Source organism: Pseudophryne corroboree, chromosome 2 (assembly GCF_028390025.1).
Source record: "Pseudophryne corroboree isolate aPseCor3 chromosome 2, aPseCor3.hap2, whole genome shotgun sequence".
NCBI classification, from domain to species: domain Eukaryota; kingdom Metazoa; phylum Chordata; class Amphibia; order Anura; family Myobatrachidae; genus Pseudophryne; species Pseudophryne corroboree.
In genome coordinates, this window is record NC_086445.1 from 764,637,147 (window position 1) to 764,661,718 (window position 24,572).

The 24,572-nt window shown below is 42.2% G+C and overlaps 1 protein-coding gene across 1 annotated transcript in view; it reads left to right on the top strand.

Annotated features, from left to right (window-relative positions):
* The window catches only part of TSPAN2 (tetraspanin 2), a 319,414-nt gene that overhangs the window by 253,813 nt on the left and 41,029 nt on the right, over window positions 1–24,572 (top strand). Inside the window, exons 3-7 of the mRNA XM_063955460.1 lie at window positions 9,010–9,107; window positions 10,399–10,473; window positions 11,247–11,342; window positions 15,660–15,740; window positions 20,107–20,190. Of these exons, the coding sequence (XP_063811530.1) occupies window positions 9,010–9,107; window positions 10,399–10,473; window positions 11,247–11,342; window positions 15,660–15,740; window positions 20,107–20,190 (434 nt within the window). The remainder of the gene's footprint in view (window positions 1–9,009; window positions 9,108–10,398; window positions 10,474–11,246; window positions 11,343–15,659; window positions 15,741–20,106; window positions 20,191–24,572) is intronic.

The following is a 24,572-nucleotide window of genomic DNA, read 5'->3' on the forward strand; positions in this document are numbered from 1 at the left end:
TGCAGTGGCAGACAGGAAGGCAGATATCAAAAAAAGGCCCCAAACAGCACATCATGCAAAGAAGAAAAAAAGGTGCACCGAGGTTGCTGTATGACTAAACTAAGCGACACAACCACCTGACCCATCTAGTAGTGTCACGCAGTGGCTGAATGTCGAGAGTGGGCCGCAATTGTTCGGTCCACTGGCAGTATCTCCAGCACGCACCAGTCACCAGGACTTATACGGCAGTACCCCAGGACTAATACAGCAGTACCCCTGGACTCATACGGCAGTGTCACACAGGATGGCACGCAGGGGTGTATCTACCTATTGGCCAGGATGGCACTCGCCAGGGGTGTCAGGCAATGAGGGGGCGCCGCCTGACTGTGCAACCCGCGGCCAAAGGATAGAAAAGCAGTACTGTCAGACTGTACCTGGTGAGAGTCTGTTACTACTGGAGCGTTGCTGCTGTCCGGCAGCACTGCACATGTAATCAGACTCAAAATAAACTACGGCTCCCAGCAGCCCTTGTTGCTGGGAGCTCCCGGCTGCAAGGGCTGCTGGGAACTGTAGTTTATTGTGAGTCTGATTACAAGTGCGGTGCTGCCGGACACTAGTCTGATCACTAGTGCAGTGCAGTGTTGCCGGACACTAGTCTGATCACTAGTGCAGAGCGGTGCTGACGGACACCGGTGCCGCGCTGACAGTAACAGACTCTCACCAGGTACACAGCAATTGTTATATAGCACAGTGCTATCAATCTGTTTGTTGTTGAAGATATTAAAAAAGTGGCAGTGTTTGGGAGAAGGGACTGTAGTACCTGGAAAACTACATGATTTTCATGCATGTTAGATGTAAATAAGTAGTAAGTGAAAACTTTAACTTGTTGAATGTAATAAAGAAAATACATATCTTTTACCTATTTCAAGGCCATGTTCAAGGAAATGTATATCAGTTAATTGTATCATTGATCAGTTTATCTTGGAAGTGATGGCACCCTGATGTTTCTTCTAACAGGAAGCACTTCTACCATCCAACTAATGGTGTTTGGTTAATGGCTGGGTCCATTTGAGGCTCATCTCACAGCAGCTCATTAGCATTTCATTCAGGATGCAGTCAAGATGCCGGCGTTTGGCATCCCGGCGGTCGGAAAGGTGACGCCAGCATCCCGAAAATGCTCGGAATGCTGATGCTTGCATTCAAACATAGATAGTGATGCGGAATGCCAGAATACGGATCGAGTTGGTGCCAAAGTCTCCACTGGCAAGCCACGTGGGAGGGTTGGGGTTAGGCTGCGAGGGCGGGAGAGCTAGGGTTAGGCTGCAGGGAGGGAGATTAGGAAGGGTGGGTTAGGGTTAGGCACCACTGAAGAGGCTTTTTTTTTGGGGGGGGGGTTAAGGTCAGGCTGTGGGAAATGTGGGTTAGGGGGAAGGGATGGTGTAATGTGAATACGAGACACTACTGTGCGGAGTAATGTGATTGAGGGACACTACTGTGTGGCATAATTTGAATTGAAAGTACTATTGTGTCCACGCCTTTCCCCCACAAGACCATGCCCCATTTCCAATACTCACACTTTATTCCAAATACTTTGCCAGGGGCGCTCGGACTTTGCCAGGGGCGCTCGGACCCCAAGATACACCCCTGATGGCACGTTTCAAAAACTAGGCTTCAAACAGCACCTCATGCAAAGATGTAGAAGAGGTGCAATGAGGTAGCTGTATGACTAAGCCAAGCGACACAAACAATTCCAACTGGAATTATATGTCCAAATCACTGGAATTATATGTCCAAATCACTGGAATTAATTAGCAAGATCACTGTAATTAATAATTATAAATCACTGGAATTACTTGGCAAAATCACTGGAATTATACGTCCAAATCACTGGAATTAATTGGCAAGATCACTGTAATTAATAATTATATGTCCAAATCACTGGAATTAATTGGCAAAATCACTGTAATTATACATCCAAATCACTGGAATTAAATGGCACAATCTCTGTATCGCCTGCCTAGTGAAGTGGAATCTAGATGGGATTTGGTACCGGGGACACAATACCTCCATCAATTGTCTAAATCACAATGCACTGATGGCGGATACCGGGCGCACGTCTAACACCAACATAAGTGTCAAGGCCTCAGTTATGAGGGCTTCCATCGTCATGTGAAGCTGAACCACTAGTCATGAACATTGGCCAGGGCCTCAGCCGTTCCTTGCCACTCCATGTCATAAATGGCATATTGGCAAGTTTACGTTTCTCCTCAGACCATTTACATTTCTTTTTTTTGGGGGTCTTTTTACTGAACTTTGGCTTTTTGGATTTTACATGCCCTCTACTATCAGAATGGGCATCGGCCTTGGCAGACGAAGTTGATGGCATTTCATCATCTATCTCCTGGCTCGTGGCAGCAGCTTCAGCACTAGGAGGAAGTGGTTCTTGATCTTTCCCTATTTTATCCTCCAAATTTTTGTTCTCCATTATTTTCTTGGAGTTATATAACACAATGGCCCTCATTCCGAGTTGTTCGCTCGTTATTTTTTATCGCAACGGAGCGATTAGTCGCAAACTGCGCATGCGCAATGTTCGCAGTGCGCCTGCGCCAAGTAAATTAGCACAAAAGTTTGGTATTTTACTCACGGCCTAACGAAGATTTTTCATCGTTCTGGTGATCGGAGTGTGATTGACAGGAAGTGGGTGTTTCTGGGCGGAAACTGGTCGTTTTATGGGAGTGTGCGGAAAAACGCTGAAGTTTCTGGGAAAAACGCGGGAGTGGCTGGAGAAACGGGGGAGTGTCTGGCCGAACGCTGGGTGTGTTTGTGACGTCAAACCAGGAACGAAACTGACTGAACTGATCGCAGTGTAGAAGTAAGTCTCGAGCTACTCAGAAACTGCTAAGAAATTTCTATTCGCAATTGTGCTAATCTTTCGTTCGCAATTCTGCTAAGCTAAGATACACTCCCAGAGGGCGGCAGCTTAGCGTGTGCAATGCTGCTAAAAGCAGCTAGCTAGCGAACAACTCGGAATGAGGGCCAATATGCGGCACAAGAGAGCGTACCCCTACACCTTACAGGGCAAACACTAAAAATTATTTGGATGAAATATTAATAGCTCCTTTATTTGGAGTAAATAATATACAGCACAGGACAGCACCACTGAACGTATATGGCAGCACCACTGGACTGGATTTATACGGAATTATATGGATTTATATGGAATTATACGGCATAATAACTGTAACTATACGGCAGTATCACAGGAATTATATGGCAGTATCACAGGAATTATACGCCAGTATTCTGAGAATTATACAGCAAAATCACAGGAATTATACGTCAGTATCACGGAAATTATACACCAGTATTCCGAGAATTACATGGCAATATCACAGGAATTATACTCCAGTATCACGGGAATTTTACGGCAATATCATGGGAATTATACGCCAGTATCACGGGAATTATACGGCAGTAACACTGGATATATGGCAGCAGAGGACACCACCACTGTGACTGGTCACTGGACTGATGCTGCACAAGACACTTCCCGTGGTCTAATGCAGGACAACACAGCACCAATGAAAGGGACTTATACAGCTACACTGGATGTATGGCAGCAGAGGACACCACCACTGTGACTGGTCACTGGCCTGATGCTGCACAAGACACTACCCCTGGTCTAATGCAGGACAACACAGCACCACTGAAAGGGACTTATACAGCTAGACCGGATATATGGCAGCAGAGGACAACACCACTGTGACTGGTTACTGGACTGATGCTGCACAAGACAATACCCCTGGTCTGATGCAAGACAACACAGAAAAAATGCAAGGGACTTATACAGCAGCCAGCAGCACTGGGGACATATAGCAGCAGAGGACACCAACACTGTGACTGGCTGGACTGATGCAGCATAAGACACTGACTACACTGGACTGGACTGAGCAGCACAACACAGCACAAGACTCGCCACCCCACTTTCCCACCCCCCCACACAGACACTGAGGACGGAGACATGTCCTCTCACTACACTCTCCGAGACTGGAGTGAAAATGTCCGCGACGCGCGGCTCCTTATATGGGATCCAAATCCCGTGAGAATCCGACAGCGGGATGATGACGTTTTGCCTCGTTCGCGTTTCTGAGCCAGGCTCGGGTTTTCCCGCCTGACTCGAATGGTGAAGTTCGGTACGGTTCGGTTCTCTGAGAACCGAACCCGCTCATCTCTAGAAAATGAGCGATGTCGCTCTTTTTTTCGGCAAGTGTGTATGCACCTTTAGTCCTCAGTTGCATCACCACACCATGCCCCCTGGACCTGCCGTCTGACTTTAAATGAACACTCACCCACTGTCTGCACATTACTTGTCTTTTTAATGGAAACACATCCCATCCTGTTCAGCTTATACATAACCAAGTCAGTGCCGGCTTGAGCCTACATTTTTTGGGAAACGAACATAGATTTTGGTGTCCCTCACTGTGGATATTGTGGGTGGAGCTACAACATGGGTCATAAACCTGTTTTAAAAAAATGTCAACATTTTGGTTGTGAGTGTGGGTGTTATAACTTGTCAATCTATCATAATATATTTCTGTATTTATTACCAGTTATTTATATAGCACACACACATATCCCTCAGCGCTTTACAGAGAATATTTGGCTATTTAAATCAGTCCCTGATATCGGACAGATATCACGATTAATGACCGATGGTCATTATTGCGGTATCTTATTACAGGCCATTTTCATTGGCCAAAAACGGACCCGCGATCGCACGAAAACACATAAGACCCCGATCCCATGTGTTATCGCGGCTTAGGCAGCCGCTTATCGTGGATTATGCATCCGGTGCCTTATATTTATAATTTATATGTATAAATTTCTCCAATGTCAATACAAAAATGTGTCCAAATAACTTTTATACATACAAACATAGAGGACAAATGATCATCAGATGATTGGAAGAGCAAAGATTACCCCATCAGCATAGGAAAGAGACTTTACTGCAAGGATGGTTAATTTGTGGCATCCCTTTCCTGATAATGGCAAATACACTAAGGGAAAACTGCCTACTTGCCTTCAAGTAGTGATATATGTATAATTACTGAAGGACATTATGCGAGATATTAATCCACATCATCACGCACTGCATGTGGGAATATTCTGCAAGATGATTGGGTGGAATATGAAGTGTAGCTGACTCTCCCAGGAGAGAACTAATGCACTTTTACTAATACTTTCTATTGTAATGTTAGAGCACATTAATGCATTTCCAATATAACTTTTGCCTCATACTCATCTATTTTTTTTTTCAAAACAATTTTCCTTTTATTGAAGCATGAAATCACATGCATTAAATGTACACCTCCATGTGAACATGAAGTTACACACATCATGAACAATTGTCCATTGGCCCTCATTCTGAGTTGATCGCACCAAGCAACTTTTTCCTGCTGCTGCGATCAATTAAACTCCGCCTAAGGGGGAGTGTATTTTAGCATAGCAGGGCTGCGAACACTTGTGCAGCCCTGCTATGCTAAAAAAGTTTCACACAAAACAAGACTAGCCCTAGACCTACTTACCCTGTGCGACGGATCCAGCGATGCAGGTCCCGGCTTTGACGTCAGACATCTGCCCTGTGTTCGCCTGGACACGCCTGCGTTTTTCTTACCACTCCCCGAAAATATCTGGAAATGGTGAGTATCCGCCCCGGAACGCCTCCTGCCTGTCCATCTTGCGATCGCCGCTGCGATCACATTTGTTGCTGGCGGCGTCGTTGCCCGGCGACGATAGTTGCAAGGTAACTACGCGCGTGCGCAAAGCATCTGCCGTGCATGCGCATTTCCGACCCGTTCGCACCGCAGCGAAGAACCGCTGCATGCGAATGGGTCGGTAAGACCCCCATTGTACATTGAACACAATTTCAGCACATATTTCAAAATAGTGCTATCTTTGATAAGGGTGTAGTATAATATGCTAGCGTCCGGGATCCCGACCGCCAGCATGCCGACAGCTGGGCGAGTGCAAATGAGCCCCTTGCGGGCTCGCTGCGCTCACCACGCTGTGGGCACGGTGGCGTGCTATTTATTCTCCCTCCAGGGCAGTCGTGGACCCCCAAGAGGGAGAATAGTTGTCGGTATGTCGGGTGTCGGGATTCCGGCGCCAGTATACTGAACGCCGGGATCCCAACAGCCGGCATACTGAATACCACCCCTTTGATACCATACACATCTAGCATACTCATCTTTTATATGAAGCATTAAAATTTTATTTACATAGCGGTGGAAAAGTGCCCATAAGACACCATGTATCCTACTTTTCATGCACTTTTCTGGTTCTATAGTCTGCCCCTCCTTTTTAGAATGTAAGCTCTCATGAACAGCACCCTCTTCCCTCATGTACTCTGTCTTCCCTTACACTATCATCTACTATACTTCATACAGAGGCATTACAAGGGGGGTGCGGGGATGTGGTCTGCACCTGGGTGTCACCCTTCCAGGGGGGGCCACCAAAATGTCAGTTCCTCTGCAGTAACAGGTTGCCAGGTGCTGCACTGTGACATTGTCATGCAGCGCCTAGCTCCTGTCACTGAAGAAGAGCCAGCAGTGCAGCCAGAGGGGCAGATTTATTAAGCCTGGTGAAGTGATAAAGTGGAAGGTGATAACGCACCAGCCAATCAGCTCCTAACTTCCATGTTACAGGCTGGGTTTGAAAAATGTCAGTTAGGAGCTGACTGGCTGGTGCTTTATCATCTTCCCCTTTATCACTTCACAAGGCTTAATACATCCGCCTCAGAGTCTCTGGGGGCAGCCCAGCATCTCCTCCGGAAATGCTGGGCACACCCTCGGAGTAATGTAACGGAGGCTTGCCATGAGGCCATGCCCCCTCCTGTGAGGTCACGCCCCCAGTTTGTAGCAAATTGAGGCTTCCCTTGAGGCCACGCCCTCTCCCCAGGGACTGTTAGTCGAACCAGGTGTCACCAACCCTGGTGCCGCCCTTGGTTTCTGCCTATTTGAGTGCTATGACTGCTGATGCAGCAATGTTTATAAATCTTATACTAAGGGGTAAATTTCCTAAGATGGGAGTTCTATTTACGATGGGATGTTGTCCATAGCAACCAATCAGATTCTACTTCTCATTTATCTAGCACATTCTAGAATATAATACCTGGAATCTGATTGGTTGCTACGGGCAACATCCCATCTTAGGAAATTTACCCCTAAGTTGTCCTGCACATTAGATGGTGGCTGTAAACAACAGAGATGTGTGTGCAGAGAGTTACTACAGACACAGACAATGCAGCTGTAAATATATGCATGAGCATGACATACTAATGGCTAAAATAGAATCTGCTTTAGACATACAAGAATTGTCAGGAGGGGTGTGTGAGCATAGCAGTGAATCTGGGGACATCCCTTGGGATAGATTTCCTTCTCTCAGTAGACTTACACATACAGCTGCTGTCCACATTAAATGTCATGTCATTGCTAAAATGATATACTTTTGGCCCTTACCCAGTTTTGCAGCCGCCTCTCAGCCCTGACTTGCTGCTTGGCAGAATACTTGGCACTAATTATAAACATACAACGTTTGAAAATTAGTTTTCCAATAAATTCAAACCGCAGCCCGGAATAATTACTGGATATTGAATCATTTGCAGTTCTCACATTTCATGTCATTAATAAGATAGATTCAACAAGGATATCAGCTTGCAATTTTATATGGTATTTAACACCTGGATATGAATATAACGTTTTGATCTAGTTGTACTGGAATTTTTAAATAGGGTCAGAAGTGAACATCTTATTATTAGTCAGCTCTTCATCTGCTTGTCTTCAGTTTGGAAGTAGGCTGGGATAGAAGACTTTGTAGACAATTAGCTCATCATAATGTTCACAACAGTACAGAGTTTTACTGGAAATGGAAAGTACTGTAAAGGCCTGCGCATCCTGTGATTGGACAGGCTGCATGTAACAGGGGCATGAGAAGGGAAATGGTAACAAGCTGCAAGCCATAGGCTGAGAGTTAATGGAAGGAGCAGGTTGTCCTACCAGCACCGAGTAGTAATGGTCAGGTGTGCACAAGAAGATTTGTGATGTCATATTCTTCTCCATTTGAAATAAAGATTATGGGGTAAATGTACTAAGATGGGACTTCTATTTAAGATGGGATGTTGCCCATAGCAACTAATCAAATTCTACTTCTCATTTATCTAGCACCTTCTAGAACATAATACCTGGAATCTGATTGGTTGCTATGGGCAACATCCCGTCTTAAATAGAACTCCCATCTTTGTAAATTTACCCCTATACATCCACCTTGGTTACATTTTACAGTACTCTAAGGGGGGAATTCAATTGTTCGAAAAGTCAGTTGGGTGTCTGTTTTTTCCTGTCTATTAGACAGGAAAAAACAGACACCCATCTGACTTTTCAAACAATTGAATACCCCCCCCCCCCCTAAATGTGAGATAGTTATGGTTATCAAAGATAATCAATATTCCATTGTACAGTTAGAGAAAAGAACTTTTAAATAAAAGATATAAAAAAACAACAATGTTTATACAGTATGAAAGTATCAAAATCACATATGATTTGTAATGTTTTGATGTGTAACAGAGGTAAGCCACCTGGGGAACGTCAAGCTGTTTTTAACATGTAAATACCAATAGGCTCCGACGGCCAAGGTTGAGGGTTATAGATACACAACAACTAACCACAGGTTACCTGGCGGTACGGTGTCACAGACCAGTTCTGAGGGACGTAGTGAAATAGTTGTCTTGAATAAACTCGCTGCACTTCTACCTCAGTTCTACAGCCAGGAAAGTGCTGGTAATACTCATTATGGAGCAGCTTTGGAGTGTCCGGCTCCACGTATAATGTGTACTGCTGCCAAGTATTAACCCTTTTCTGGCCATGCTTACACTCTCTATCAGTGTTCATCTTCATGAAACATGATGTTATTGAGATTAGTACAAAGTGGATTGTGAGTGACTAAGGTGTATGTGTGTTTTGTTCTTTCTTACAGGGCTTTATATTCTGATAGGAGCGGGGGCTCTGATGATGGTCATTGGCTTCTTTGGTTGCTGTGGAGCTGCCCGGGAATCACAGTGTTTGCTTGGAGCGGTAAGGGGAAATTCTGCACCTTTTCAGTATATATATATTTTCAGCCTTGTACACCCAATGAAAACAACATATTCATAAATAGTGACACATTTTCCTGTATATCTGCTTGTATTAGAACAGAATGGCATACTATTCAAAGTCATAATAGAACACAGTGGCAAATGCAGGAATTTTAGAGGGGGGGGTTAAGAACAACTGGTTGTACTGGAAAACTGGGACTCCTTGATGTAATATTTGTTCTAGAATAAACACATGAACAGATTAGCAAACAATTGCAAGATACATTTATTTTTTAACAGACTGAAAGGGGAAGGAGCTTTGTGCACCACCTAAGCTTTGATCTGTGCAGGAAGGAAGTACCAATGGGCTCCATGTAGCCTGAGGTTTTGCACAGATCATGTGTGTCACATGCTCTCAGCAAACCTATGTTTGATGTAGCACACAGGCAACCTGATTGGTTTACTGGGTGTTCTGGGCAACTGTAAACCACCCACAGGTGCGCATCTGCAACATTCGCTTAATTATCTTCATAATTTGCAGATCTGTGACCAGATCTAGCTTAAACCAAGTCAAGACAGTTACATTAAATTGCTGGCCAATCTGGAATTCCAGTGTATCTAATGATTATAAACTAAGCGCGTGATATTAGAAAGCGTGACTGCAGCGCTGTATGACTATTGAAAATTGTTCTGATTACCTTTTTTGTAAACCCCAAATAAGTGTGCAGAAGGTATTGCATGTATGTAAACTTCTTGAGGTTCCTTATTAGTCATAAAGTTTAAGGGACTGATGCAGAGTTTAATCCAAGTCGTTTATACTTGCTCCCGCATTGTGTGCACAGAGCTACAGTAAACACATATATTCGCCTGTACATATCTCTGCAACCAGACCGCCACTATCATTATGCTTGGCTTTATAGCCATCATTATTATCAGTACGCACTTGCACCAGCCCGTTGCAAAAAAATCCACCTGGTAACAGGCATATTTACCTGTATGCACAACTTTCTAAAGCCCGCAATTCCTCGTATTCCACACAATTCCCATAAACTATCTGATCTTAGTATGCACGAGACTGCCCTGATAGGTGGAGATGTCTCCAGTTTGCTTACGACTCTGCTTTGCCCATGGTTACATACGATTGGTCCCGGTGCATAAATTAATGGCTGATTGATCTGTTGTCTGCAGTGGAACAAAATAAAGCTCTGTTTAGTTTTGTTAGGAAATAGGAGAAAAAATTCCCGAGTAACCTGTTTATTTACTGTATTCTGTATCTGTTTGTTCTCTTTCAGTTTTTTGCCTGCTTACTTGTCATTTTTGCCACAGAAATCACTGCAGGTGTATTTGCGTTTTTGGGTAAAAAAAGGGTAAGATATTATTTATTATATTGATCTCAATCTTAATTTTGTACTTTAGAAATACTGTCTTGGAATTTGTTACAAGAAATATATTTAAAATCTTCTAATATAACAGCAGTTAGTCTAATAGTACATACTTCCATGAACTAGTCCATGACCCCATCCAGGACTCACATATGATATTGTTGTGGAACATGCAGCCACCTGCTCAAATATTTTAATTTGTGTGTAAATTGCACTGCGATGGTGTTGCGACTGCAATCACAGTGAGGATTTATTTGTAAAGTGACTGACAGTCAGGAAGCATTTGTGGGTGGAAAGTAACGGGTGAGGGGACTCAGATAAATGGATGTTGTAAATGGTTTTGGGGGCATGACACAGCTTGGGACTGTGATCCCATATGCAGTAAAAGTGGCCTGACCCCGTGCTGTGCTACCATTGGGTTACATATAGTGTTGAAGATTGCCCAATGTATGTCTAGTGGTTGCATCATCATATACAAAATCCTGCGTTGCAACAGATTTTTGCACACCCACTGTGTATAGGATTACAGCTGCAACGGTTTTTGCCTACATCTCTGAATCAGGCCCTTGGCCAGCTCGTGGTTATGGTAACATCTGCCGGATCTGACACCCTGGCTCCTGCAACTTTCTGTAGACTGTTCCTCTCTGGACCGTTTTACTAAAGTTTGGCATTATTTGTTACTAACATTTCCAGGGCTTGGGCTTTACCTTTATGTTGAACATGACTTAGTGCCTTGTTTAATTGTGTTCTCTTGACAGACTGTTACAGATATTCAACATTTATACTCGGAGGCTTACAAAAATTTTATAGACAAAGCGGAAGGAAACAGAACACTGCAAGAAGTTCACAGTTTGGTATGTACTCCGTTCACAGCTTGTGTGGGATGGGTACATCAGAAAAAGAACATTATTCTAACAGTTCAATGTTCTTTTTGTGAAGACGACTGAACAGATTTCACTTACAGGATAAATACAGTTGTGAAAATAAATAACATTAAATATAATAATTAAAAATGTTAGGAACAATTCTAATATGTAGTAATAATCCATAGATGTACCTATTCTCTATAGGAGGAAAGCTGTGGCTACATAGATGTACCTACAGTACATCCGGAAAGTATTCACAGCGCTTCATTTTTTCCACATTTTGTTATGTTACAGCCTTATTCCAAAATGGAGTAAATTTATTTTTTCCCTTAAAATTCTACACACAATACCCCATAATGACAACGTGAAAAAGAGTGTTTTTGAGATTTTTGCAATTTTTTTTTTTTTAAATCACATGTACAAAAGTATTCACAGCCTTTGCTCAATACTTTGTTGATGCACCTTTGGCAACAATTACAGCCTCAAGTCTTTTTGAAGATGATGCTACAAGCTTGGCACACCTATCTTTTTGCAGTTTCGCCCATTCCTCTTTGAAGCACCTCTCAAGCTCCATGAGGTTGGATGGTAAGCGTTGGTGCACAGCTATTTCAGCTCTCTCCAGAGATGTTCAATCGGATTCAAGTGACATTCACAGAGTTGTCCTGAAGCCACTCCTTTAATATCTTGGCTGTGTACTTAGGGTCGTTGTCCTGCTAAAAGATGAACCGTCACCCCAGTCTGAGGTAAAGAGAGCGCTCTGAAGCAGGTTTTCACCCAGGATGTCTCTGTACATTGCTATATTAATCTTTCCCTCTATCCTGACTAGTCTCCCAGTTCATGTCACTGAAAAACATCCCCACAGCATGATGCTGCCACCACCATGCTTCACTGTAGGGATGGTATTGGCCTGGTGATGAGCGGTGCCTGGTTTCCTCCAAACATGACGCCTGGCATTCACCACAAAGAGTTCAATCTTTTTCCCATCAGACCAGAGAATTTTCTTTCTCATGGTCTGAGAGTCCTTCAGGTGCATTTTGTCAAACTCCAGGCGGGCTGCCATGTGCTTTTTACTAAGGAGTGGCGTCCGTCTTACTGCAGAGATGGTTGTCCTCCTCTCTCTACAGAGGAATGCTGTAACTCTGACAGAGTGACCATCGGGTTCTTGGTCACCTCCCTGATTAGGGCCCTTCTCTCCTGATCGCTCAGTTTAGACGGTTGGCCAGCTCTAGGAAGAGTCCTGGTGGTTCCGAACTTACGGATGATGGAGGCCACTGTGCTCATTGGGACCTTCAAAGCTGCAGATATTTTTCTGTACCCTTCTCCAGATTTGTGCATTGAGACAATTCCTTTGACTTCATGCTTGGTTTGTGCTCAGACATGCACTGCCAAGTGTGGGACCTTATATAGACAGATGTGTGCCTTTCCAAATCATGTCCAATCAACTGAATTTACCACAAGTGGACTCCAGTTAAGCTGTAGGAACATCTCAAGGATGATCAGTGGAAACAGGATGCACCTGAGTTCAATTTTGAGCTTCATGGCAAAGGCTGTGTATACTTATGTACATGTGATTTCTTAAGGGCCCCATACACTAGAATTAGAATGATTTTGCTCAATTTCAGCTCAATTCGGTCATTCGGGACGATATATAGGGGGAAATCATGCATTTTTGCTGTGTATCCGATCCAATGTGCAGCCCCGTGAGCGTCGGGTCGACTCCTCCTGGTCGTTAGTGCTGCACTCGTTATTTGTCGTGATCAAATGGAATTGTATGGAATCGTACGGAAAAAAGTGTGATTTTTGTGCTCGCGATATATCGCATGCGATCTATAGTAGGAAGTTTGAAGCACCCTAATCCAGCCCATCAGATGTATCTGATGGTACCTGTGAATGCATGCTATACATCCCATGCGATATGTAGGCACTTTACATATCATATGCGATGTATAGCATGCTCTAAAAAGTAAAATTGTACCAATTCATTTGGAATCATATGTAAACACTCCCGGGAAGCTCCCGGGAGAGTTCAAGGGAAATTGCCCCAACTTCAGCCTCTAGACATATCATTCTAGTGTATGGGGCCCTTTAGTTTTTTTTTTTAATAAATTTGAAAAAATCTAAAAAAAACACACTTTTTTTTTCACGTTGTCATTATGGGGTATTGGCCCTCATTCCGAGTTGTTCGCTCGCTAGCCGCTTTTCGCAGCAGTGCACACGCTAAGCCGCCGCCCTCTGGGAGTGAATCTTAGCTTAGCAGAATTGCGAACGAAGTATTCGCAATATTGCGAAAAAGATTTTTCTTTGCAGTTTCTGAGTAGCTCGAGACTTACTCTGCCACTGCGATCAGTTCAGTGCTTGTCGTTCCTGGTTTGACGTCACAAACACACCCAGCGTTCGCTCAGACACTCCCCCGTTTCTCCAGCCACTCCCGCGTTTTTCCCAGAAACGGCAGCGTTTTTTCACACACTCCCATAAAACGGCCAGTTTCCGCCCAGAAACACCCACTTCCTGTCAATCACACTACGATCAGCAGAACGAAGAAAAAACCTCATAATGCCGTGAGTAAAATACCAAACTTCTTAGCAAATTTACTTGGCGCAGCCGCAGTGCGAACATTGCGCATGCGCAGTTAGCGGAAAATTGCACCGATGCAAAGGAAAATAATGAGCGAACAACTCGGAATGAGGGCCCTTGTGTGTAGAATTTAGAGGGAAAAATGAATTTGTTCCATTTTGTAATAAGGCTGTAACATTACAAAATGTGGAAAAAGTGAAGTGCTGTGAATACTTTCCGGATGCACTGTATATAGTCTTATGCTGTTTGGTGTTTAAATAATTACTGCAACTGTTATACTGTATGCACAATATTCACCAACCAGTCATTGACTCTCTGCCATGATACAGGCTGTGCTTGAAAAATGACATTTAGAAGCTGATTGGTTAGTACTTTATCTCTCTCCACTTTATCTCTCTTTAAGCTTTGATACATCTAAATGTTAAAGTTATAGTAGAATTTAGAAACTGAATGGGAAATATTAGAGGTGTAAGGCAAAAAGACTATTTACATTATTCATACATACATACATACATACATACATACATACATACAGTACATATACACAGATAACACATTTAACAATTGCAGAGAATAAATTCTGTCACAGTATTAGGAAAAATATTGTACAGTAAATATACAGTACAAGGTTTGCAGGGTGGCCCCCTGCGTGCCCTGCTGGTCATAAAGGGATTCACAGTGTAAAATAAATATTTGTATTTTACAGTACTTAGTACAGTAAGAATATTTATTTTCAAATCAGGCGATATTACTCTGCTGACAAAATCAATTTTTAACATGATCATTCCAATGGACAATGCATTTCAATGGGGCCAAATAGCCCATCAAAATGTTTTGCTCATACACTTGAAAGAGACAATCTCTGTCAATCAAAAGTAATGTTTACATGCTGGCTGCTTGTGATTGCCTGACCCCCAAACCCACTGAAACAAATGAGGGTTTGACTATATATACTATTGTTGCACTGGTCTAGTGAGCCTTAGCTGACATTTACTGGGACTTTGGTCACTCAAAAGCTAGTATATCCAAGCAAACAATGAACGTCAGAGAATGTCTAAAGGCAGTGAGATTATTTTTTTATAGTTCCATTATGTTTTTCAAGTCACAATTTAATAAATCCTGTCATGATGTACAATTCACAATGAAGAAATTGATCATTTCTAATATTTGTTGAGGGTTTTTTTTTTAATTCAGTAGGATAGGTTATGTCAATTACAAATTGCCACCATGAGAATTTCCAGGCTCTGATATTTAGGAGCATGGCCATACTATGTAGGGGGGAACGAAGTGTCCATGCCAAGTTGTGAATTCCATGGTTCTTCACAACAGTGCTGTGTTGAATGGGACATAACATAAGTGCCATGGGGGCAGATGTATTAAGCCTGGAAAAGTGATAAAGCAGTGATAAGTGCAAGGCGATAACGCACCAGCCAATCAGCTCCAATATGTAAATTGACAGTTAGGAGCTGATTGGCTGGTGCATTATCACCTTGCACTTATCACTGCTGTATCACTTCTACAGGCTTAATACATCTGCCCCCATGTTACAGATGTGGCTACACCTCTTACTGGTCCCCCAGGTAGGTCCTCGCAATTTGTACAAAAGTAAGGACAGGTGTTTATTGGTTTATGGGTCTAGAACCTGTTGTTGCCCCTAAAACACACATCAATCTGTGCAGATAGTTTTATTAAACCGGTACATTTATCAGTTATTTCATCCATTCATTACAGGCAAAATGCTGCGGGAATGAGGACCCTAAGAGCGCAGAGCATGTGAGCAGCTTGTGTTTAGAGGAGTATAAACAGCATAAGGTATGTAGTATGAATGTTCTAGCCACTGTGCTTCTGGATGCAAGATTATTGGGAAAAGATTTATAGATTTATAGGTTATTCACTAAACCCTGTTCGTTTTAACCACTCAACTGACAATTTTTTTACCCAAAAAACGCTCAGAAATTGTCAGGGTTTTTTATGAGTGAATTAGGTGAAGAACACGAATTTAACTCTATCCAAATTGATTTTAGTTAAAAAAAAAAAACAGATTTTTTTTTTTTTACAATTTTTTAAAAATATTTTCAAACATCGGCACATCGATCGGGAATATCACGACCATCAGAACATCGGTAACACCGCGACCATCGCAACTTTAGTTTTTAGAGCCCGGACAGCTGCCAGGTACACAGGGGAGGTCTGGGGGTGGCTTGGGGGCTATTGTGTGCAGCCGCTTGGAATGGGGGATCCTGCAGTGCTGACCGATCAGCAATGATCGGCAGCATGGCAACATTGGGGCTGGGTGCTGGAAGTCAGAGGAACCTTCCGGTCCCTCTGACAGCAGCAGCGGAGGGAAGTTTTCCTTCCCTGCCGCTGCTAACACAGTTTATCTGACCTGGTTGGATAAAGCACTTGCAGGCATGGTCGCATCTGATGCAACCATGCCAGACAAGTGGTTAAGTAATGTCTGATATTTTTTGTTGCTAGTAAACTAAAACGGACAGAGTAAATAGTAGCCATCGAACACTTCCCCAACATCAATATCACTCATTTGTTTATGCAACGTGCACACAAATTATACTTTTTTTTTTTTTTTTTCAGAATTAGAATCTTCAGAAAATACCATTAGTTTGCTTATACCTCCTGACACGCCAAAGAAATCTATCCAGAATGGGTGAAAAATTATTTGAGGTGTTTTATTTGCAAGAAAATAAACTAAAAGCAAAATCATTTATGGTTTTTGCTTTGGCATCAATCCAAATTCCAAAACATCACAATGCACAATGCTACACATAGGTTTTCATAGTATAATCTTACCTTCAAAATGAAATGCATTATTTTTGAGTACTTTGAATGACATGCATGCATTAAATGTATAGTAATAAAATGACATACCATTTGAAATCTACACAACCTACAGCATTAAATGAGGGATACTGCAGATGTGATGTCATGATGTCACAGTAGAGGGGGCCTGGAGCATGAACCTTTAGGTTTGTTTAAGAAACATCTATTTGTGTTTTCAAGAAGTTTTCATCTGGTGTTAAGGTGTGTACACACGGTAAGATTTCTCCTTTCCATTTTGACTATATAGTCAAAATCACAAAGAAAGTTAGTTGAAATCGTAGGGTGTTAGGCAACTTGCGATACAGATTTGATCCTGATGCGCACTCCCGCAGGCTAGATAGACTGTGTAGGCCAAGTCAATCTTTACTATCTAGTGTACTATCTAGTACAAAGTATAGTCAAAATTGGCACTTAGTCAAAATCGTACATAGGGCCTAATTCAGACCTGATCGCTGCTATGTGTTTTCGCATAGCGGGCGATCAGGTCTGAACTGCGCATGCGACAGTGCCGCAGTGCGTCGGCAAATGCCAGAGATGCGATCGACATCTCTGCCCAGCGATCACCTCTGCCTGGTTGACATGCAGAGGCGGTCGCTGGGCGGGAGGGTGCTGACGTGCCAGGACCGTGCGGGGGGTGGGCCGCAACGGCTGCGTGACGTCACCCAGGAAGCAACGTGTAGCTTCCTGCCAGCGCACAGGAGCTGCGCTGGTAGGAAGCTACTCCTCAGGGACAAAAACATCGCCGCCATGCAATGCTTTTGTACCTGTGCGGGGAGGGTAGAGCCAGACTTGCGGGGTGGACTAGCCTGTGCTGGGCGTCCCCCCCGCATGTCTGTGAAACTGATCGTAGATGTTTAGCACATCTATGATCAGGTCTGAATTAGGCCCTTAGACAAAATTGAAAGTACAGATAGTCAAAATCAGTGCTTCTGGGCTCTGAGGGAATTCAAGGTAAATCGCAGTCAAAATCGGGCATAGCAAGGATCTCACCATGTGTATGCAACTTTAATGTATTTAAATACATGAATCTGAAAGGCGAGAATAAGAATGAAGCCTATTGCACAGTTTTAGCTGCATAATACTTTAAAGTATAGCATTATACCAGGCATGGTGAGTTTTTTGTTTCATGTTACAATAAATATATTTTTTTATGCTTGCAAGACCTTGAACTCTCGATTTTTGATCCCTCATGTGTTTAAAAAAAAAAGTAGCATCAATACGGAGCACAACTTCCTCATCAAGATCGATTTAAGCAATATTTTAGGTCTGCTGAGCCCATTGCGTGAAAAGGCAGGAACGAAACCCCTTGCATGGACAAGCCATGGAACGGAATAGATAACAGTGCGCCTGACCAGGCTTCATTGATTACATTACAATTGCATTGTGCTCATTGATCTAGTGCCAATAAGCATAATATCTTCATGATTGTTCCTTAGGCTGAATACACACTGGGGGGATGTATTATAGCTATAACACTTCCTGCGTCACCTCATTACCGAGGCGAAGTACGAAGGAACATCGACAAGATGTAAGACATTCTTGTCTGCTAAAGCGGGGAAGTAAAAACTCCCCTCCGGCGATGCCCATCTGAGACCTCAGCGCATCAGTATCTCCCTGCCCGGCCGTCTCCACTCCGCATATGCGGGATCGCGCTACTCACGTGAGCTCCCCTGCACAGTCCGGAGCCGGCACCCACCATAGCCTGAGACAACTCTGTCCCTGCTATGGAGATAGGGCAACAACACCAGCAGCTGTCGAAATGGATAGCTGCACTTGCCCTGCATATCGGCATACTATCTACAGGGGTGCTATGACATGGCGCACACCGCCACTGTCATACATGGGGGGAAAGCAGTATCAGTGCACATAATGTGCGCTGATGCCACTTTCACCCTGTAATGACGATTAATACATCCACCCCATTGTTTGACATAATGTTCATTCGATCGCAGATTGATACATTGCTAGCAGATCCGCAGGGGTGTACACCTAATATATCTATGAATTTTTCCGTTCACAGACATATAAGGTATACACACCCGCTGATCCACTTTTTTGATATATGACGTTGTTTACAGACATATCAGGTCAGCTCTGCAGCATGAGCCATGCAGATATATCAGTACATCTCGCCTTCTCTATGGAGGGCCCACTGACCACATGATAGGTCGGTCATAGCCGCCATTGATTATTATGTGACAAGTGGACAAGCATATTCAAATGGATCTACTGGCCAACTTATTGAGCCAGGGATTGGTAAGTGTTTATGTGCCAATTGACAGATCCGTCGGCTAAATGTGTACCCAGCCTTAGGGAAAGACAAGGGTGTACCCTTTCTCCTCTTCTCCATAATAAATTAAACATAGAGTTTTTCATCCGGAAACCAAGCCATTACCAATTACAGTATAATGATATTAGAACAGTTGTTAATATGTTACCTGAGTTGGAAATGAGCTGCAATAGGATTAGGGACAGAGGTTTTATATTAAGGAAAAATTAGACTCTTAGGGGTAGATTAAAATGTTTGAAAAGTCGGTTGGGAGTCTGTTTTTTGCTATTTAATAGACAGGAAAACACAGACACCCAACCGACTTTTCAAACATTTGAATTCCACCCTTAAAAAAAGTAGGTAAGAGACAGTTATTATAAAAGTGCTTATATTCCTGATCTAGTGTATGTAATATACTGTATATATCTAAGGGCTAGATGCATCATCGCTTGGAGAGTGATAAAACTGAGAAAGAAAAAGTGCCAACCAATCAGGTCCTAGCTGTCATGTCACAGGCTGTGTTTGAAAAATGCCAGTTAGGAGCTGATTGGCTGGTACTTTTTCTTTCTCCATTTTATCATTTTCCATGCGATGATGCATCTGGCCTTATATTATGTATAACTACTATACAGAAGAGTAATGATTACAGCTGTACTGCCACCTACTGTACTTAAAAGAAGTGCCAGCCATTTAAAAGTGGATTACTCAATTGAGTTGCCAGTACAGGATTACTGAACCAGCAGAGCCACGGAAAGAATGGCCGTATGCTGGTTGTGCGGCTTGCAGTGCAGATACAAGTAAGGTGGCAGGAAGGTGTACCTGTGTGTTTACTGCTTCTTATGTTTTTGTTTCTATATTGTAGATATTTTTGAATTTATGGTTGATTTGGTTGATTTGATTTGACTTGAAAATACTGCTAATTTTTGTAAAAAGAATGACAGAGTAATTCCATGCGAGCATTTGCTACCATTTTCTCCCCTTGTGGCAGACCCATTTATACCTTTGGTGTTTCATGTTACTGATAGTACATTGTTGTATCTGTTAATCAAACCTGTATCTGACATTTTATAGAACTGCTTGGAAGAGATTGAGAAGGTGGTGCATCATAATTTCCAGATAGTTGGAATACTTGCAGTCTGTACAGCCGGAATAACGGTAAGTGTTATGCATATTACAGTGTTTATTAACTTGCTATAGAAATGGTGTACAAGGGACTATCAACAGCATTAAGGTCAACAAACTAAGTACTTCCATGTACAAATTAGAAACATCTTGAACCTGAAATATTTGAATTGAAAAACCTAGCTTTAAGCCTAGAACATTATACAGTTCCATCCGATGTGTCCTCCAGTGTATGCCAAAGTATGTCAATGCTCTCCACACTGAGGTGGAGTTATTACTATGTTCTCAGGAACAGGGAGAATCATTGATGTAACTACCAAATAAAGTGCAGTGTCCGGCCCAGGTAGGTAATACTATGTGATAACATGTAATTAACAATGGCTGAAGTTATCATATTCAGAGGGAGATTTATCTAAACTTGGGGAGAGATAAAATGGAGAGAGATAAAATGCCAAGCAATTAGCTCCTAACTGTAAAATGTCAGGAGCTGATTGATCAGTACTTTATGTCTCTACTTTATCTCTCTCCGAGCTCTGACAAATCGCCCCCTCAGTATTACTTGGAGTTAAATTCAAGTTGTGTAAATCTGATAATAAGCTTGTTATATGAAGTAAGCCACATTTAAAGGTGTGAATATAATTTAACAAAATCTTACTAAACTATATATGTAAAAATATCTGTTAATGGGTACGTTTATTCTTGCTTCTCTCATACACGTACGTGGCTGCTATTACTTTTTAGTGATGGAAATAAAATGTTAATCATCTCAATGACAGTTTGCCTGTGGGAAGAACGTTTCTGCATGTTATATAATGCTACATTGTAAAAGGTCCCTCATTTAGATATACTACATGCCACACACGTAACCTTTTTATGATTATCCTAAGCACTGTCTATAACTTCCCGCATATCTCGTTAATCTTTAAAAGCTGTATTCTCCCTTAATATGAAGTTAAATGTTTACGTTTCTGTGGGTCAATGTCTTTGACACGCTTTAATTGTAGCTAAAGGAACCTAACAAGAGTAATTTGATTGAAAGAACGTTTCACTCATATGTTTTCTAGTGGTTTCTTATTATGCATTATAATGATCTGTTAAATCTAAAGATTGGGTAAACACAGTAACATGCTTAAATCTGATAGCCTGATCACTGAGTATTGGGTCTGTATCCAATTAGTGCTACACTCTCACAGCAGCTCATCCATATTTCAGTCATTGTGCCCATCTACAGGGGTTGGTGTGTGGAGCCATTACACACGACAATTACAGAACTGTTTTGCTGTGCACGGTCACTTTCAAGATGCTTTCAGCTTCAAGATATTATTTCCCTAGTATGGACGTATTTAATAACTAAGTACATGGAATGTTGGATGTCTTATGCTATGTTCAGGTTCCTCCTAAATAAGAGCCAACGAACAGAAATCCGGTACCCCAATTAGTGCACCGTGTCCCCTCACATGGCTCGCTTCGCTCACTATGCTTCGGGCAAGGTGCCTCACTCTGCTACCACTGCACTCAGCACAGGTTACCATTCCCAATTGTAGTCTACTTGGATCGTAAAGCATGAAAAAGTAAAAAAAATGGGGGGGGGGTGAAAAACTCATGTCGACCTTCTGTCATGTAGACCTAAAACATGTCGACCTAGAAACCATGTCGACCTACTTACTGTCGACCAATAGTGGTCGACCTAGACATTGTTGACCTAAGTGTGGTCGACCTAGAGACCGGATACCGTCTTTGTCTTGGTGCCTGATTTGGCAATCTCCAGCCCTGTTGATTTTATTAATCCCTGGTGGCCGAGGAGCCCGTGAGCTGCACCAATGATACATTTGCCACATGTTAATATCCAAGAAAAGCCTTGATTGGCTTTCATGTCATTCCAATTATGGATATAATGTCTTGCCAAAATAGGTATTGTGAACTCATTATATGATGGGGAAGCGAGTTTCTGTACAAGGAACAATATCTATGGGAACGTGCCAGCTGATAAAGATCATACATGGAATGTGCTGTTGTCTATATATTTAGAAATTACTCCATGCCATAATAACAATGCATTCTAGTCTGCTCCACCCTGTGGTAGTCTAACAAAGGAAACCCAGAGATGATTTCCAAAAGAAAAAAAGTTCCTTTGTGGAGCACTCTTTTGTATGTATAATTAATTAATGATTTAATAAAACATAACTTTTATTCTCTCTTGTTCATAAAAACTTACTAAACATGATCATACAATACAGATATAATAAACATATATATAAAATTGTAATGTGCTCACCAAATAATAATGGTAGTGGTGGTAATTTAAGGCATCAAACGATTAAATACATGTAACACATCAATACACCAATAATTAGACTTTGATTATAGAACTTTGAATGCTATTACATAGTCATCTCCAGCTAATGATACCCTTGAAATTGATCTAGTGATTTCTCATGCAGTTCCTTCATATGCTATCTGTTTGTGATAACATGCATTAAATTCTATATAATATACCACAGGTACTGCTTTTGAACATGCTATCATGATTTGATTATTAACATGCAAACTACCCAGAGAGTCAAATATCTGTGTTAATACTTATTTCTTATAACAGTTGTTATGATAGCATGGCTTCCATGCCCTCTCCCTTAATAGATATCAGTTGCAAATTTCAATGCACACATGTAGGATAGAAAGGGACAGCGTAAAGGTATGCCACCCCTTCTGCTGCCGCCGTCTTCCGTGAGCGGACGGGGGTGAGAGCGGGACCCGCAACCGCTGTTCACGATGGAGAGATACAGTGATAAGCCCTGGCTCCTCCGTTTGCGGTGTTAGATGGCCCTGGTTACACTAGGCATTGCAGGGGCCAAATTCGCCACCGGGAGGAGGGCAGACACCGTAAATTGATAGGACAGAGACACAGATCAAGTATAGATTGCTTTACTAATTGATAAGTCTGATGCTGGTTATGTCATATAAATTGATTCCAGACAGACCACACTAAAAGTGTCTAAACTGTATCCCAAACATGATTTTATTGTACTAGGTATCCACACTATAAGGAATTTGCTATTGTGCCTTAAATTGATTAGGGTAATAAGTAACACAGTGTCCCTAGCATGATTAAATTCGGATACATAACAAGTAGATTGAAGAATAGGGACAGCGTGGGAATCTGCAGCCCTTTCTACTGCCTCCATCTTCAGTGAGCGGATGGAGGTGAGAGCGGAGCTTGCAGGCACGCTGGCCGGAGAGAAAGATACGGTGTACAACCCCGTCTCCCGTATGCGGTGTTAGGTGGCCCTGGTTACATACTGCATAGCAGGGACCAAATGCGCCGCCGGGAGAGGAGAAGACACCTGAAGAGAGAAAGACAGGGTACCTGACTAGTTTGCTGGAGGGTGTAGATGTGTGCAGGCTGTTCCCCCTGCAGCGGGGAATCAGCAAACGGCCAGAACGCGTTTCACCACGGAGGGCTTAATCACCTGTGAGCCTAACCGAAGTCAGGAAGTATGTCAGTATTTAAAGAAGTTAGAACCAATCTTGAATCAGGGACTGATTGCCCGGTAATTATTTGATAGAAAAATTCATTGATTACCTCAGTAACTAAGAGTTTTAACCCGCTATTCCGAGCAGAAAGATTCTGGTTGGAACACTGCCCAAATGAGAGGAATAAAACACCTAATAATCAATAGTAGTGTAAATTATAATTTTCTACCACAGAGGCACTTGTTAAAGTGTATAATCAATCAATTATACATTCAAAAGGAAATGAGAAAATACGTAGTAGTGATAATGTTGGGCAAAAAGTTTTTTTAAAACAATGCACTGTGTGCATGTCTTAGCTGTGTCCTGAAAAATAAAACATTTATTTAATTAAAAAATAATTTTTTTATATTTATAAGATCATAATAACAGGATAATTGATTAGATTACCCATTCAGTGGTGATATTATACTTGCCACTGAAGTGGATATATAAATTTGTGGGCTTATAATCTATATACCCAAGGAGAAGAGGGGGGAAACATTTTTTTTTACTTCTCTGTAATGGTGTAAATGGTTCCTAAATTATGTGAAAAAGAAAGGGGGGGAAAAATGCCATAATAACAATGCATTCTAGTCTGCTCCACCCTGTGGTAGGTTGGTCCGGCAGATATCTGTTACATTCTCTCTACAAGCTGTTTATATTTCTACTAAAACTGTAGAATAGATTTGTAATAGGAAACAATGAATGTAATCAGCACACTGACTTAGCTAGATTTAGGTATACACAGTTATACATTACAGTATCACGTGCTCCAGTGTTCAGCAGTCAGCTTATAAATAACCCCTCTTTTTTTCTTTCAAATTGTCCCTTGTAATGCACTACTGATATATAGGATCATCTTTATTATTTATCGGGTCCTAGAATCGATAATTAGTATTACTTAT